Consider the following 14106-nt stretch of genomic DNA (forward strand, 5'->3'; position numbering starts at 1 on the left):
CTCCTGGCGGGACGTGCCCTGAACACCTCACCAGGGGGGCGTTCAGGAGGCATCCTTACCAGGTGCCTCTCACCTCAACTGGCTCCTCTCGACGTGGAGGAGCAGCGGCTCTTCTCTTAGTTCTTCCCAGATGACCGAGCTTCTCACCCTATCTCTAAGGGAGAGCCCAGCCACCCTGCGGAGGAAACCCATTTCGGCCGCTTGTATCCATGATCTTGTTCTTTCGGTCATGACCCAAAGCTCATGACCATAGATGAGGATGGGAACGTAGATCGACCAGTAAATCGAGAGCTTTGCTTTTTGACTCAGCTCGCTCTTCACCACGACGGACCGGTACAGCACCCGCTTCACGGCGGACGCTGCACCAATCTGCCTGTCGATCTCCCACCTCCCTTCTTCCCTCATTCGTGAACAAGATCCCCAGATACTTAAACTCCTCCACTTGAGGCAGGACGACCCCCCTGACCCAGAGAAGGCGCTCTGCCCTTTTCCGGCTCAAGACCATGGCCTCGGATTTGGAGGCACTGATCCTCATCCCGGCCGCTTCACACTCGGCTGCGAACCGCTACAGTGAGAGCTGCAGATCATGATCTGATGAAACCAATAGGACCACATCATCCACAAAAATCAGAGATGCGATCCTAAGGCCACCAAAACGGATTCCCTCAACACCTCGGCTGCGCCTAGAAATTCTGTCCATGAAAGTAATTAACAGAATCAGTGACAAAGGGCAGCCTTGGCGGAGTCCAACTCTCACCGGAAACGAGCCCAACTTACTGCCGGCAATGCATTCCTTAAGGTGGCAGCCCAAGGAGAGGCATATTCAATACAAAGTTCAGTATAAATTACATCCATGAAAAATCCAATAGATATGCACCATATAAATTAGTCAACGTGAAATTTATAAACAATCTAAACTAGTGCTCAATAAACATTTAAGGCACCTTATTGTTCTCCAATTGTTTGCTCAAAGTTACTATGTGCGTCTGGATTGACACAGTCAGTAGCCGCTACACAAACAGTGACATCAGCTAACGCTAAGTCACACACAGAAACACTCACCAATTCCGCAGTTAATATCTCATACAAACGGGTTTTTGTCACCTCATCTCGACTTGGCTCATGGTAGTAGGCTCCTATAGTTCAGTACATTTATATGAGCATCATACAGAATTAAGGAGAAAACATGACAACGCTTAGCTGACCTCCCAACGAGTCCTATTCTTTCATATTTCCCCGCTCCAGCCAATATACCTAGCAGATAGGCTGTGGTGGTACATGGGACCATAGACATTATCCTATATTATGTCTATACATGGGACCCTAATACTCAACAGCGATTGGCTGTTCGGTAGTCGAGAACCGCTGACATGTTAAAACTATCGTGAGATTTGAGAAATGAAGGGGCCAAAGAGTGGAAAAACTGGAGAATGAGGGAATGGAAGTTAAAATTTACACCTGGGTTACATTTGTTTTCTGCTTCAATTGTTATTTTTCCTTTGAACTTCAAAGTTTACCTTAAGCCACAGGGGCCAAAAGTATCATGTTGTTATTGAATATCCTTTTGGGTTCAATACAGTGTTTTGAATTTGAACTGAAATGAAAGCTCTCAGACGGCAAAAATTCTGGCACCCATCAGATTGATTAAAAGATGTTGGATGTTTGTGGTTCAATTTAATATGAAATTAAGATGAATGCAGAAACCTGTTTAATGAATGAGAATTAATTTGTGTTGCATTTTTATTATGTGTTTGAATCAGTTTTATTCACAAACTGATCACATTGCAATCCTAAGCATTCTAACTCACCTCTGTTTACAAACAATTGCACTATTGATTTTTTGTTTTTACAAAAAATAGCCTTGAAATAAAGTGTACCACTTCTGCGGGCATCGTGGGTGTCCCTTATTTTCATTTCTGAAAGGTGGCAGCCATAGTCACAGAAAATCAGTGCTATGGACCATAAAGTGTGAAGTGACATCTTGTGGCAAACAGAGCAGTGTGATGATCACCAGCTTTTGATCAAAGAAGATTATTGCATTTAAACTCAAATCAGTCGATCTCTTAATGCCTCATCTACAAATTAGGCTTCAGGCTTCAGTTAGCAGGTTAAATATAAACCATCATGACGGGTATGATGGAAAATTTTAAGATTACTATGATTATGAGTAAATGAATTCATAACAATATTATGTTTTCAGATAAAACTCATGGAAGAGCTGTCTAAAATAATTTCATACTCCTTCCAACCCAAACGCATACACACACACTGACTTACCTTGTGCTAAATTGCTGCCACTGATCTCAACCTGTTCCTATAGCGGCAGATTTCCTCCCAGAGATCATGATTTTCTTCCAACAAATTATTCCAATGAATGAAACAAGTACAGCTCCCTTTTTTAACCACCATCTTCCTATTTTGTACATTAAATCTTCGATATCCTTAATTTTGAAATGCTGGGTGGCTACAAATCCGTGTGTTAGCTTTAGTGGCTAAGTTTTCTCTGCAGATAGCCACGGTCCTTTATTAGCAGCAAAATAAAAAAAAAAAACTTATCACTAGATTGTACCTTTTAATCACTGGATACAACGGCACATAAAAATGAGTTGTATCAATAACTCGCAAATATTTTAACTTTTGTGTCTTGATCATTTTACAGCTCTTTCAGCTATCGCTAAAAACAATAGGAACAAGAGGCAACCAGAAATGATCGATGTGATTCTTCAACGCTCACGTGCAAAAACAGTGAGACCTTGAGGGGGGTGGTAGGGAGGAACACCCCCCTGATTTGATAATTGACTTCGTGGTTTTCTCAAAGGATCTGCAGCCACATGTCTTGGACACTCGGGTGAAAAGGGGTGTGGAACTCTCCACTGATCACTACCTGGTGGTGAGTTGGCTCCATTGGTTGGGAGGATGCTGGTCAGACCTGGCAGGCCCAAACATGTTATGAGGGTCTGCTGGGAACGTCTGGCAAAGACGCCTGTGAGACGGAGCTTTAACTCCAATCTCCAGCAGAACTTTGAACACGTTCTTGGGGGTCGTGGGGAACATTGAGTCTGAGTGGACCATGTTCCATGCCTCCATTGTTGAAACAACTTATCGGAGCTGTGGCCGCAAGGTTGTCGGTGCCTGTCACAGCATCAACCCTCAAACCCGTTGGTGGATACCTTCGGTGAGGAATGCCATGAGGCTGAAGGAGTCCTATCAGGCCTTTTTGGCCTACGGGACCCTGGAAGCAGCTGGTGGGTACCATCAGTCTAAGCGGCATGTGGCTTGGGTCATTGCTGAGGCAAAAACTTGGGCATGGAAGGAATTTGGAGAGGACATGGAGAAAGTCTTCCGCACGGCTCTGAAGTGATTTTGGTCCACCATCCGGTGTCTTAGGAGGGGAAAGCAGTGCAGCACCAACACTGTTTATAGTGGGGATGGTGTACTGCTGACCTCGACCCAGGACGTTGTGGGACTTTGGCCAGAATACTTCAAAAACCTCCTCAATCCCACCAACATGCCTTCCATCGAGGAAGCTGAGCTTGGGGACTGTGGGTCGGGCTCTCCAATCTCTGGGGACGAGACCACTGAGGTGGTTAAAGAGCTCCTTGGTGGCAGGACCCCGGGGTGAATGAGATTCACCCAGAGTTTCCTTAAAACTCTGGATGTTGTAGGGTTGTGTTGGTTGACGTGACTCTGCAATACTGAATGGACATCAGGGCAAGTCCCCCTTTATTGGCAGACTAGGGTGGTGGTCGTCCCCCTGTTCAAAAAGGGGGGACCAGAGGGTGTGCTCCAATTACAGGGGGGTCACACTCTTAAGCCTCCCAGGCAACATCTATTCAGGGGTCCTGGAGAGGAGGGTACATCAGATTGTCGAAGTCGAACCTCATATTCGCTGGAACACTGGACCAGCTCTACACCCTCAACAGGGTCCTGGAGGGTATGTGGAAGTTTACCCAACAGGTCTACATGTATTTTGTGGACTTGGAGAAGGCATTTGCCTCCTGGATGCTACATGGTGAGGTGTTCCAGGCACTGGGAGGAGGCCTCGGGGAAGACCCAGGACACACTGGAGGGTCGATGTTTCTCGTCTGGCCTAGGAACAATGTGACATCAAAATAAAATAAGGTATTCTGTGAAAAAAAAGGTTAACCCCAGAGATTAAAACAAGTAAATGAAATACAAATAATGTGTTTGTATTATTATATGTACAAGAATGTCTTGTATGTGTTTATTTTATTTTCAGGAGGTTCACAGAATAATTGACATGACGCCGGCTCCGCCCCCATGCTGACATAGATAATCTTCCCCCAACAGTGATGGCATAGTTACTTTGAAAAAGTAACTTTAATTAGATTCATGATTACTCCTTGAAAAAGTAACTTAGTTAGATTACTGATTACTTAATTTGGAAATTAAATTTAAAAGTAACTTTTTTAGTTACTTTTAGCAGCTGCTGACAACAACACACCACCTGTGAAAATTACATTGATCTTTGCTAATACTTAATTGCAAGTTATTTTATAATGGTAACATCAACAATTTCCACTTATAAGAAGGGGAGATTGTTTAATAGTTACAACAGTACAAAAAAACTTTAGTAATTTTGTGTGTTCCAGTATTGTCTGGAAAACTATAAATAGGATAGAAAATAGGATTTTAAACCCCTTCGCCCACCCTGCCCCAGCCTCCAGGTTCTGCGTTACGGCCCTGCATTTGATGTCACGACACAGCGCACAGAGCTCCTCCTGCAGCTCCACAGCTCAGATGTGCCGCCACACAGATTTGTGACACTTTATATTAATAATTATAATGGCGTTTAGTTGCACAATTTTATGGACTCGTTCATTCACGGCTGTTTTCATGTTTATTGTGCTGTTCATATTAGTCTCGATGTTTGCAGTTTTCTGGAGCGCAACGTGAAGCTCGACCTCATTTAGAGGTAAAATATTAACAGTAACAAAGACACAGACGGATCATCCGGGAAATGATGGACAGGGAGAACCTGACTAAAACTAACTGGAATCAGACAAATTCTGGGGTTTCTGTCTGCTTATTTGCAAGCCCAAAAACCGCAAACCGCGACTCATTAAATCGAACCCTAACCCACAAATGAATCCAGTATCAATTATTACTGAATTATCTTTGTTTCTCTATAATATATTTGTATTATTTTGTTTGTATATTTCAATGAATATGTATATTACTAAATAAATATAAAAAATTATGAGTGGCTCTGTGCTTTGTACAATACTTTTCATAGACCAAATCAGGACATTCTATTTCTATTCTATTCTGTTTTCTGCACTAAGAATTTTTAAATGTGCTCAGCCATGTATCAGTCAAATTCAAAAATACTTAAAAAAACAAAATGTCCTTGTACATGTAGCTATGATAGTCACCTGAATAAAGCTTCCAGCAAAAAAGCCTGAAAATCTGTTTACTATTTGGCGAGTTATGATTGATTAAATGCGCTGATGCATCAGTGCCTGTCAAACATAACGCTGAGTTACCCTAGCCTCACCTTCGATTGTGCAACCTCTCGCGAACTGCACTGCCTGCAATTCTATGAGAGCATGCTCCTCCTGTCTGTACGTCGCTAATAAAATGGCTAAAGACATTTAATGTATGAACTGATTTTCCATAATTTAGCTTATGTATATAATGTACTGTGTTTTTGTCAACAACTGTGTGTCTATCGTGTTTTGTGTGATTAAGTCGTGTTTTGTGTGCGGAGAAGCGATCAGAAACGGCAGAGAACAGATTTGAGGTGAGGAAGGCAGTTCTCGTGCCTCATCACTGGGGGCGCTCATGATCCCAGATATTGTGACTCCACAACTGCAGAGTAAGACACAAGTGAGCTAGCCATACAGTCAAGTGCAGCGATATATTTATAGTTTTCTCCTCATACCACAGCAATCATGTATTAGTAATTGCAAAATAAACATTAAGCCTAAAACCATACTACTGCAACACACTGAATGTTCAACTCTTTGTGTTGGAAATATTTGAGTGTTTTTTTTTAGTTGTCAGTTTCTGTGGCAATGAGTGTGTAGCCTGGCAAATGCAGAGGGCGAGAAAGACGTGGTTTGGAGTTGTACTTCAACAATTTTTCCCTTTGCTGTGGAGCATAGCACTAAATTAATAATACCTACATTTTCAAGTTTCATTGAGTTAACGGAATTATTCTATCACAACAACATGGCTATGGATGACATGTAAAAGAATTGTCATTTTGCCCTCCAGCATTGTCCGCATGTGCGAAATTTCCTTATGTAAACAATAACATGCAGGTGGTTTACATTTGTATATCTGATTGTGATTAAGTCAGTGCTTCACCAGCTTTGCACCTCATCCATGTCACTGAGATATATATATAGTTGTTTTTTTTTTTTTTACCATTTTAGATTTTTGGTTGAAATTAGGTTCCAAAAAATACATTTTCTTAAAAAAATTATTTTTTTAAGAAAATCCCATTCAAATTCAGTCCTGGTGGGATTTTATTCTCATATGCCTGTGTGCGCGCGCATGTGTGTGTGTGTGTGTGTACACGCGTGTGTTTGTTTGTAATACCTTGTGGGGACCATTTTCCTGACACATACTACATTATGGGGACCCACTGCTCCTCATGGGAACCGAAGCCTGGTCCCAATGAGGGGGATGTTTTTGGGATGGGTGAGATTTGATTTGAGTTTTGGTTAGGGTTAGGTATGTAAAGGTAAGGGTTAGGGTGGGGGAGGCAGTAGAAATGAATGGAAGTCAATGGAAAGTCCCCACGAAGATATCCATGTGTGTGTGCGTGTGTGTGTGTGTGTGTGTGTGCGTGTGTGTGTGCATGATTAGTTATCCTTCCTGTCTATGTTGCTCTGCGATGGACTGGCAACCTGTACAGGCTGACCCCACCTTTCCCCTGTTGACCACTGAAGATAAGCACCAGCAGCCCTGGCATCTCCACAAGGGTTAAGTGGATGGATGCTCTAGAATTTTAACATTTGTTTATGGAGAATGTTAATCCTGTTAAATTTGATGGCTTCAGCATAGATCTTTTCTTGTTAACATTTAAATTTAAGATTTTAAGGTGCTGGCAATTTTACTTTGTAAAAGTGCAAACAACAATCTTCATAGTTAAATTGTTTTGTTACCATAGCTACAATCTGATGCTATGAATTCAATCTTTGAGTTTGAGCTCTGTTTGTGAATTTTTTATCTCGCAAATTACAATTATCACAGATTGTTTTTAAGCTTGACCAATAAACTACCTCATCCTCTCATAAATTTCTATGATGTTCTTAATAGAAAAATGGCCCCAAAGTCAAATTCTGCTTTAGTCTTCATACAGCATTGAACCGGCCATGCATGATGAGCTAAATCCACTGCATTGCATCTCTCTGCTAGATACAGAGGGACAAATGGGGAGATTTTATTTATGAGGCACTAGTGGAGACCAAGCTTTTCCATTTTGTGACTGTTGAATTTTTAATAAGGGTCACAAAGAATATTTCTTTTGTTTTCCTGAGTTTAAGGAACAAGTTTTTCCTGACCTTTGTGCAGTCAAGCGCAGAAATTCTGCCTGACTGAAGCAGAGAAGGTATTTGATATGGTGTAGTTTGAAGCATTGTGGTGCCACAAAAATAATAATGAAAACCAATATGCTGTGTGACTACGAGGCAAGTGTGACAGCTTCTCTCCGAACTGAACCACCGGCCCACTAACACACCGTCCCACCAAGGAACACATAAATAAACTTCATCAAGTTTCAGCACAGACCAAGGGTGTAACTTTGTGTTGCAAGTTGGTGGGGACAAAGAGGAGTGGGAGAGGGGCAGGAGAGGGGAGTATTAGGGTGCTAATAAGTTACTGGAAGGCCTTTTCTTTTCTAATGCCAAGATTAAAGCCAAAACTTACATGTGAATGCCAGACAGTCTTATTCAATAAATTATTATATGATGTGTCTTTATTATAGCAAATAATAAAGATACAAAACCTTTTTTGGGTCTGGTTGGGGCAGTTGGTGAGTAGAGTGACCATCGATATTACTGGATTCTATAAAATGCAGCTTAAAGCCGAGATGCTGATGTCTGGATATGTAAAATATATATTCTCTCTGCTAATAAATCTATAGTTTGGTTTCTGTCAGTTCTAGAAACAATTAATCAATCATATTTTATTTGTATAGCACATTTCAGCAGCAAGGCATTTCAAAGTGCTTTACATAATTAAAAAAAAACGGCATATGACATTGAATAAACAGTAAGAAAGAGAAAAAGATTTTGAAAAAAAAAAGATGAAAAGATAAAATCATTAAAACCCGCACACCTTTTAGGACTTCAGTTAAAAGTATTTACACCTCCAATCTCTCTCACAATCACACTTTAGTTATGGAATTTAAGCGCCTGTCGTCGCCGGACTCCGCCGTCCATTTAACAGGGGTATTATCCAGGCCCAGGTCTCCAACCTTGCAGCAAGAGAGAACAAAGCGAATGTCTCTTTATAATGGCCCCTTATAAATAAGGGGCCATTATAAAGAGACATTCGCTTTTTTTTTAACTGTTACTTAATAGGAACCATGACTTAAAATTTAACAAACTTTGGCTCCTATATGCTTTATGAAATATTTCATCCTATTTTATGATTGCTCTAAATATTGCCATGTTCTACGAACAAATGATGCAATTTGTCCAGGGGAAAAATGTAGAAAAACGGGTGGTTACATTTTTTTTCTCAGTTTGTCAGCTTAACGTCACACGCAGACTCGTTGCCATAGCAACCAATAAACAACAGCCCCAAGCGCAGAGTAAAGATTACGTTCAAGTGCATCAGGAATTAACACTAAAAAAAAAACCTCACAAAAACGGACGTACAAACGCCAAACAAAACATTCTGCCTGTTGCAGATTTATGTTTCTGGTATGGCACAGTCAATGTGGACCTCTAAAAGTGCTATAGGTTATACTTCTGCTTTGCTTTGAGCTTGTGCAAACAGAGCAAGCGCTGTGGCTTTTAAACTTGACGTCTACCTTTGTGCAGTATTCACAGAAGAATAGCGATTCCTCACAGGTGGTTAATATAAACTCTGACACAGGTGAACCTTTTCTACACAAACACTTTCCAAATTATCCAGTTTGAGTGAAAGGTGGGACATGAACCGCAGCAAGGTCAACTTCAGAGACACAGCCACAGCAGCGCGGCGATCGTAGAGAGGCGCCTGCGGTGTGATTGGTGTGCGCTCCCATCTTTGTGTCCTGTTTCATGCATCAGCTATAAACCTTTCAGGAAATATTCTGCTCTGCTGGTGATGAAATTCTCAGCTCAGCAAAGACACATGCAGTCTGAGGTTACTGGTATATTAAAAAAATATATTTTAATCGATTTCTTTTTATAAACAAGCAACTTAGCCTGGAAGGAGCGCAAGTAAAGTTTGGCAGCCCGCCAGACTTACAGTGGCGAAAACTGTGAGCAGAATCCAGTAATAGGTCTGGTCTGTTTTCAAAACATTTCAAGTTCAAATAAATCTTTATAGAAAATGTGACATTAAAGGTTTAGAAACCAGTTGAGAAATTTCTTCTATTGAGATATTTTTTTCTCAGTAAACATAAAAGGCCATTTCCGATAAATTCCAGTTCAAAATTTGAAAAAGTTTTTTTTTTTTTCATATTTTTTCTTGTCAAGTTTTCAAAAAATAGTGTGATCAGTCAGACCCAGCATTTACTTTCATTAAAGCAGTTTTCAGGAGAACAAAGACCAGTCTATCAGGAATGATTGATAAAAGCATTCACAAACATTGAACATTACTTACCACAACAATGTGGCAATGATAGAAAATTTGCTAGAGTGGAAAAGTCTTTATCAGTGTTTTTGTTTTTTTGTTTTTTATTTTGCTAAACCTGTTGCAAGCTGAAGTAAGAGAGGGCTCTTGACCGATTTTACCTGGAAAAGAACCCAATTAGACCTGCTAGTTACTGTGGACGAATATACACGTTACCCAATGGCTGAGGCTGTTAGATGTATTTCAGAAAACAGTAATTCCTGTTCTGGACAAAATATTTTCAATAAGAATTCTCAGACGCTCCAAAACAGACAATGGACCTCTCTTCAAAAATGAACATTTTTCAGACATGGGCTGCCAACACATAACACCTTTATGGCTTCAAGCAAACTAAAGACTGATTCACACTTGGCTGTTCACACCAGTTCACAAGAGAACTTGAATTACTATTTCTCATCTGTTTATCCAGTCCTATTAATGTGTTGATTTGGACATTTCTGATTTGTTCCGGAAACGATTCTAGCGTGCTTATTATGATTTAATACGGACAACATTTTATTTACTGTGAAGTTTATTTTGTTTGAAAATAACTAAGTCTGGTTTATAATAAGGATTTGTTTGTAAAAAAAAAAGAAAAAAAAGGAGTGATGTAATGTCTACAGTCGGATAAGCATTAATACAACACAGAAAAAAGTATTACTGGCTGCTTTATTCTTGCTTTATTTTATATGCTAAGACAATGCTGTGATAAATTACAGCTGGAAAAGGGGTATGATTATATAAGTTATACTTCATCATACTCCTTTTCAGACTCATAATCACAGATGTGATGTGTTTTTAAGAAATATATTATGTACTTTGTGTTGTTTACACTGTCGGTGAAAGGTTTGTCTGAAATAAACTAAACTAAACTAAACACTGACTTTTACCTCACGCCATAAATTCTATTTATTGGGTTTTTAATTAAATTAAAATGTCATGTTTGGTCAAAGTTTGTTGGTTTTGGCTAAATGAATAGCAGTGAGCAGCAACAGGTTGGGGAGGGTGAGTGGTAATTTTTTACCACTTAATTAGGATTTCACAGAAATGCAAAAAATATATATTAAAACTATAGTTGTTTTTAAGCATTGTCAACAGTGTCTTCCAGTAACATACTACCCAGTAATGTTTTCACATTTCCTGTCAACGTAAAATGTTTTAATACAAAAACACGGTGGACCACCGGCATCCCGACCGCCGGGCTTAGCAAGTTTTCTGGGGGAAACCTGCTTATATTGGAATACATAGGGGAACATAAATACTAAATTTCAGATATGGGAATATATTGCTTCATGTATTGAATGATATTTTCCAATATACTGCAACATATCTGCAATATATTTTTGTTTTGTATGGGTAAGCTCCAACCAGTTGGAGAAAACCCTGGTCATGTTAGCCCTTATTAAAACCACTTTTACCCAAAGGAAGGGTATGATGGGAAATTTCAGCAGTTTTAAAACTATAGCTTTTGAAAACTTGTGGTATTTTTTTATTCTGGTAAATACTGAAATGTACTGTTAAATTTTGGTATTTATCAGTAAATACCAATAAATGTTACTGGTAAGGCATGGAAACCAGCCCCGGCCTAATCCAAACCAAAGAGACATTGTTTAAACACACAATTTGAGATTTATTAAACATTTACTCTATATTTGTAAAAACATTTATAAAGGGAATACTTTAATGCATTTTTGGTGACAGATAAGTAAGCCCAAAACCAATTTTTTCCCTTTTATTTGCGATTAAATAATATAAAAAAACAAATCCCACAAAAGACAAACACATAAATAAATCAATTCTATTCATCAAACACAATGTGATCAGTGCATGTCTATGTAAAAGCTCCTTAGAATTAGTTAAGGATGGACTTGTTAAGCGTAGACTAAACTATTACAAATTCAATGAAAAACATTATTTGTGAAAACTAGCACTATTTATGAAATCTCATTTGTCTCATTAAATGGATGTACTACAAATTGTTACACTAAGATATCAAGCAGAAAAGATCGGATGCAAATGTTTTATTTCTAAAGGTATAAATATGGACAGTAAGGCTACACAGCCTTGCTCCCACCTGTAACCCCAACATTCATTTGTGCCATTTCAACAGCACTGATCTAAATGATCCCCCCAACCACAACTTACCACACTGCTGCTCTGAACTTCATTAGCATTCTATTAATAATACAAACACAGTCAAGCACATGACTAACACCCAAAGTGTGAAGTGTGTTTCCAATCATGCTTGCCTGTGACTGTGTGTGCAGAGTGTTTGGGATTGTGTTTGTGGAGGCAACAATCCTCCAGCAGGGAGACCTGGCTTACTGTTTAATTATTCAAACATAAACCTCAGCACACACACACACACACACACACAGTCACACACACACTTTAACCACGCTCCAGCACACTCTGTCTCCTCGCCTCCCTGCATCCATATCTCACAGGTTGAGTCCTTCTGTCCTGCAGCCCCCATTCCACCACAACCCTCAGCCCCCCGTTCCCTTTGTCATTCTGCAGTGGCTGGAGCCCTCCAAGCTGATCTGTTCTGGCATTTGAAGGGAGAAGCATTTTTTCTTTTCCATGTCACTGCCGCCAACGTTCATCATAGACAAACACACACACAAGAGGAGGAGGTGAAGGGAGAGCAGGGAGGATAGTAGGTGACAGAAGAGGAGGAGGAGGAAGATTCTTGTGAGATGGGAGAAGAGAACATTTTCAAGGCTGTAATTGAAACGTAATTATCACCTCAAGCTGAATCCATCCGAGGAGAACGCTCACGCTCCATGAATATGTCTGCACGTGTACTCTTACAATCATCACATTTATTCCTGCTAACATCTGGCGTCTTCACACACCAATAATCCCCTCTATGTCCCAAGCAGTGCAGGACCTTCTACCTCTCCACGTGCTCAGCATCCTCACTGTGGACGTGAAGGACATCTATGTAGATATATTTCTGTGGCGGCATGCAGATGCCAACACAAACTGCCTAATTGCAGAGGATGGGGAGACAAGCTTGCCTAATTTCTAATCACATCCTGATGATGACTGCCCTCACTTATGTCAACGTCATCACTATCGCATTCTCAACGTCAAAGCACAAACAGATGCATGCGTGCAGAGAAGTGTGCACACCCACACACAAGCACTGGTGAAACATTTAGGTTAAAAGACATTACATTAGATTGAGCTTGTACTGTCCTGACCTGGAAATGACTGGTGTGTGTGGGGGGTGAGGGGGCTGCTTGTGCCTGTGTGTGTGTGTGTGTGTGTGTGTGTGTTAGAGACCGGAGGATGGGAGATGGATGGATACTAACTGGCTTTTCCTGGCCGCGGTCTCTGTAGAAGGCGCTGTGCTGTCAGCAGGTCTTCGGTCTTCACGGCCTGGAGCAGCTCCTGGTCCTTCCCCATGTCCCCTCCGTGCCACCCCGGTCCGGTCCACTCGGCCCAGCTCTCTTCCTCTGAGCGCCCCTCTCTCCTCTGTTAATCCGCCGCTACATCCTGTCGCCGCTCGCCGGCCTCCCGTTGGACCTGGAGCTGGCGGTTGTTGGGATGGATGGAAGGATGGATGCTGCTGCGCAGGACAGGGAAGCTCCGGATGCGACCACAGCCTCCAGCACAGATCGCTGTCGCGCCTCCACTGGCCAACGCAGACCGCAAACGGTCGCGTCAGATTCCACAGACTAACCCCTGTGACGACTTCACCAGGTCTGGATGCGTCCCGTGTGTGTAAAAACGGTGGAGCGTGAGCGCCCTCGTGCACCTTCGGGGCCCTCCGCCACCTCGCACCGCTCGAACCTTCACGAGCCTTGTAGTCCGTGGATTTTTGTTCGACGTGTCACCGCCGCCGCCTCAGTCCCCGCGCCGCGGCAGACCAGCTCGCGCGACGACTACGCACGCGCACTGACACAGCAAACTACCACAGTTAGGCTATATTTATTACATAAGCCATGCAAGTGGCACTTTAAAATGTGTCAGTCTAGTTGTGATGCTGCTGCACACTGTTGGGACAAATCGTTATGATGCAGCCCGATCAGGCGCGAGCATTCTAAACGCGTGCCAGAATGTGGGAAAGGTTTGTGGGTCACCTTCTCCAAATAAATAGGTCAAGTTGTATGATTTATTGCAGCACAGTGGCACTGTTTTTACGGAGTGCCAAAAGTGCCACAACAAAAGAAAAAGATACTGAAATGAATACACCTGTTTTTACAAGTGCATTTCTCGACAAATAGTTTGTTAAATTCATTCATTCAAAAAACTGAGACTTGTATAAAACAGATTCATTAGACTCATGATAATACTATG

General features: G+C 41.3%; 1 protein-coding gene across 4 annotated transcripts in view; it reads right to left on the minus strand.

Moving 5' to 3' along the window:
- LOC103129839 (caskin-1-like) overlaps window positions 1-13903 on the minus strand; it is a 60489-nt gene extending 46586 nt beyond the window's left edge. Inside the window, exon 1 of one of the 4 annotated variants that reach the window (XM_016665432.1) lies at window positions 13119-13903. In XM_016665432.1, coding sequence (XP_016520918.1) covers window positions 13119-13212 — 94 coding nt within the window. In that variant the 5' untranslated portion in view covers window positions 13213-13903. The remainder of the gene's footprint in view (window positions 1-13118) is intronic. The other 3 variants (XM_016665433.1, XM_016665434.1, XM_007541047.2) reach the window with 3 other exon arrangements.
- Between the last annotated feature and the right edge of the window lie 203 nt (window positions 13904-14106).

The sequence above is a fragment of the Poecilia formosa genome, unplaced genomic scaffold (genome assembly GCF_000485575.1).
Source record: "Poecilia formosa unplaced genomic scaffold, Poecilia_formosa-5.1.2 Scaffold583, whole genome shotgun sequence".
Classification (NCBI taxonomy): domain Eukaryota; kingdom Metazoa; phylum Chordata; class Actinopteri; order Cyprinodontiformes; family Poeciliidae; genus Poecilia; species Poecilia formosa.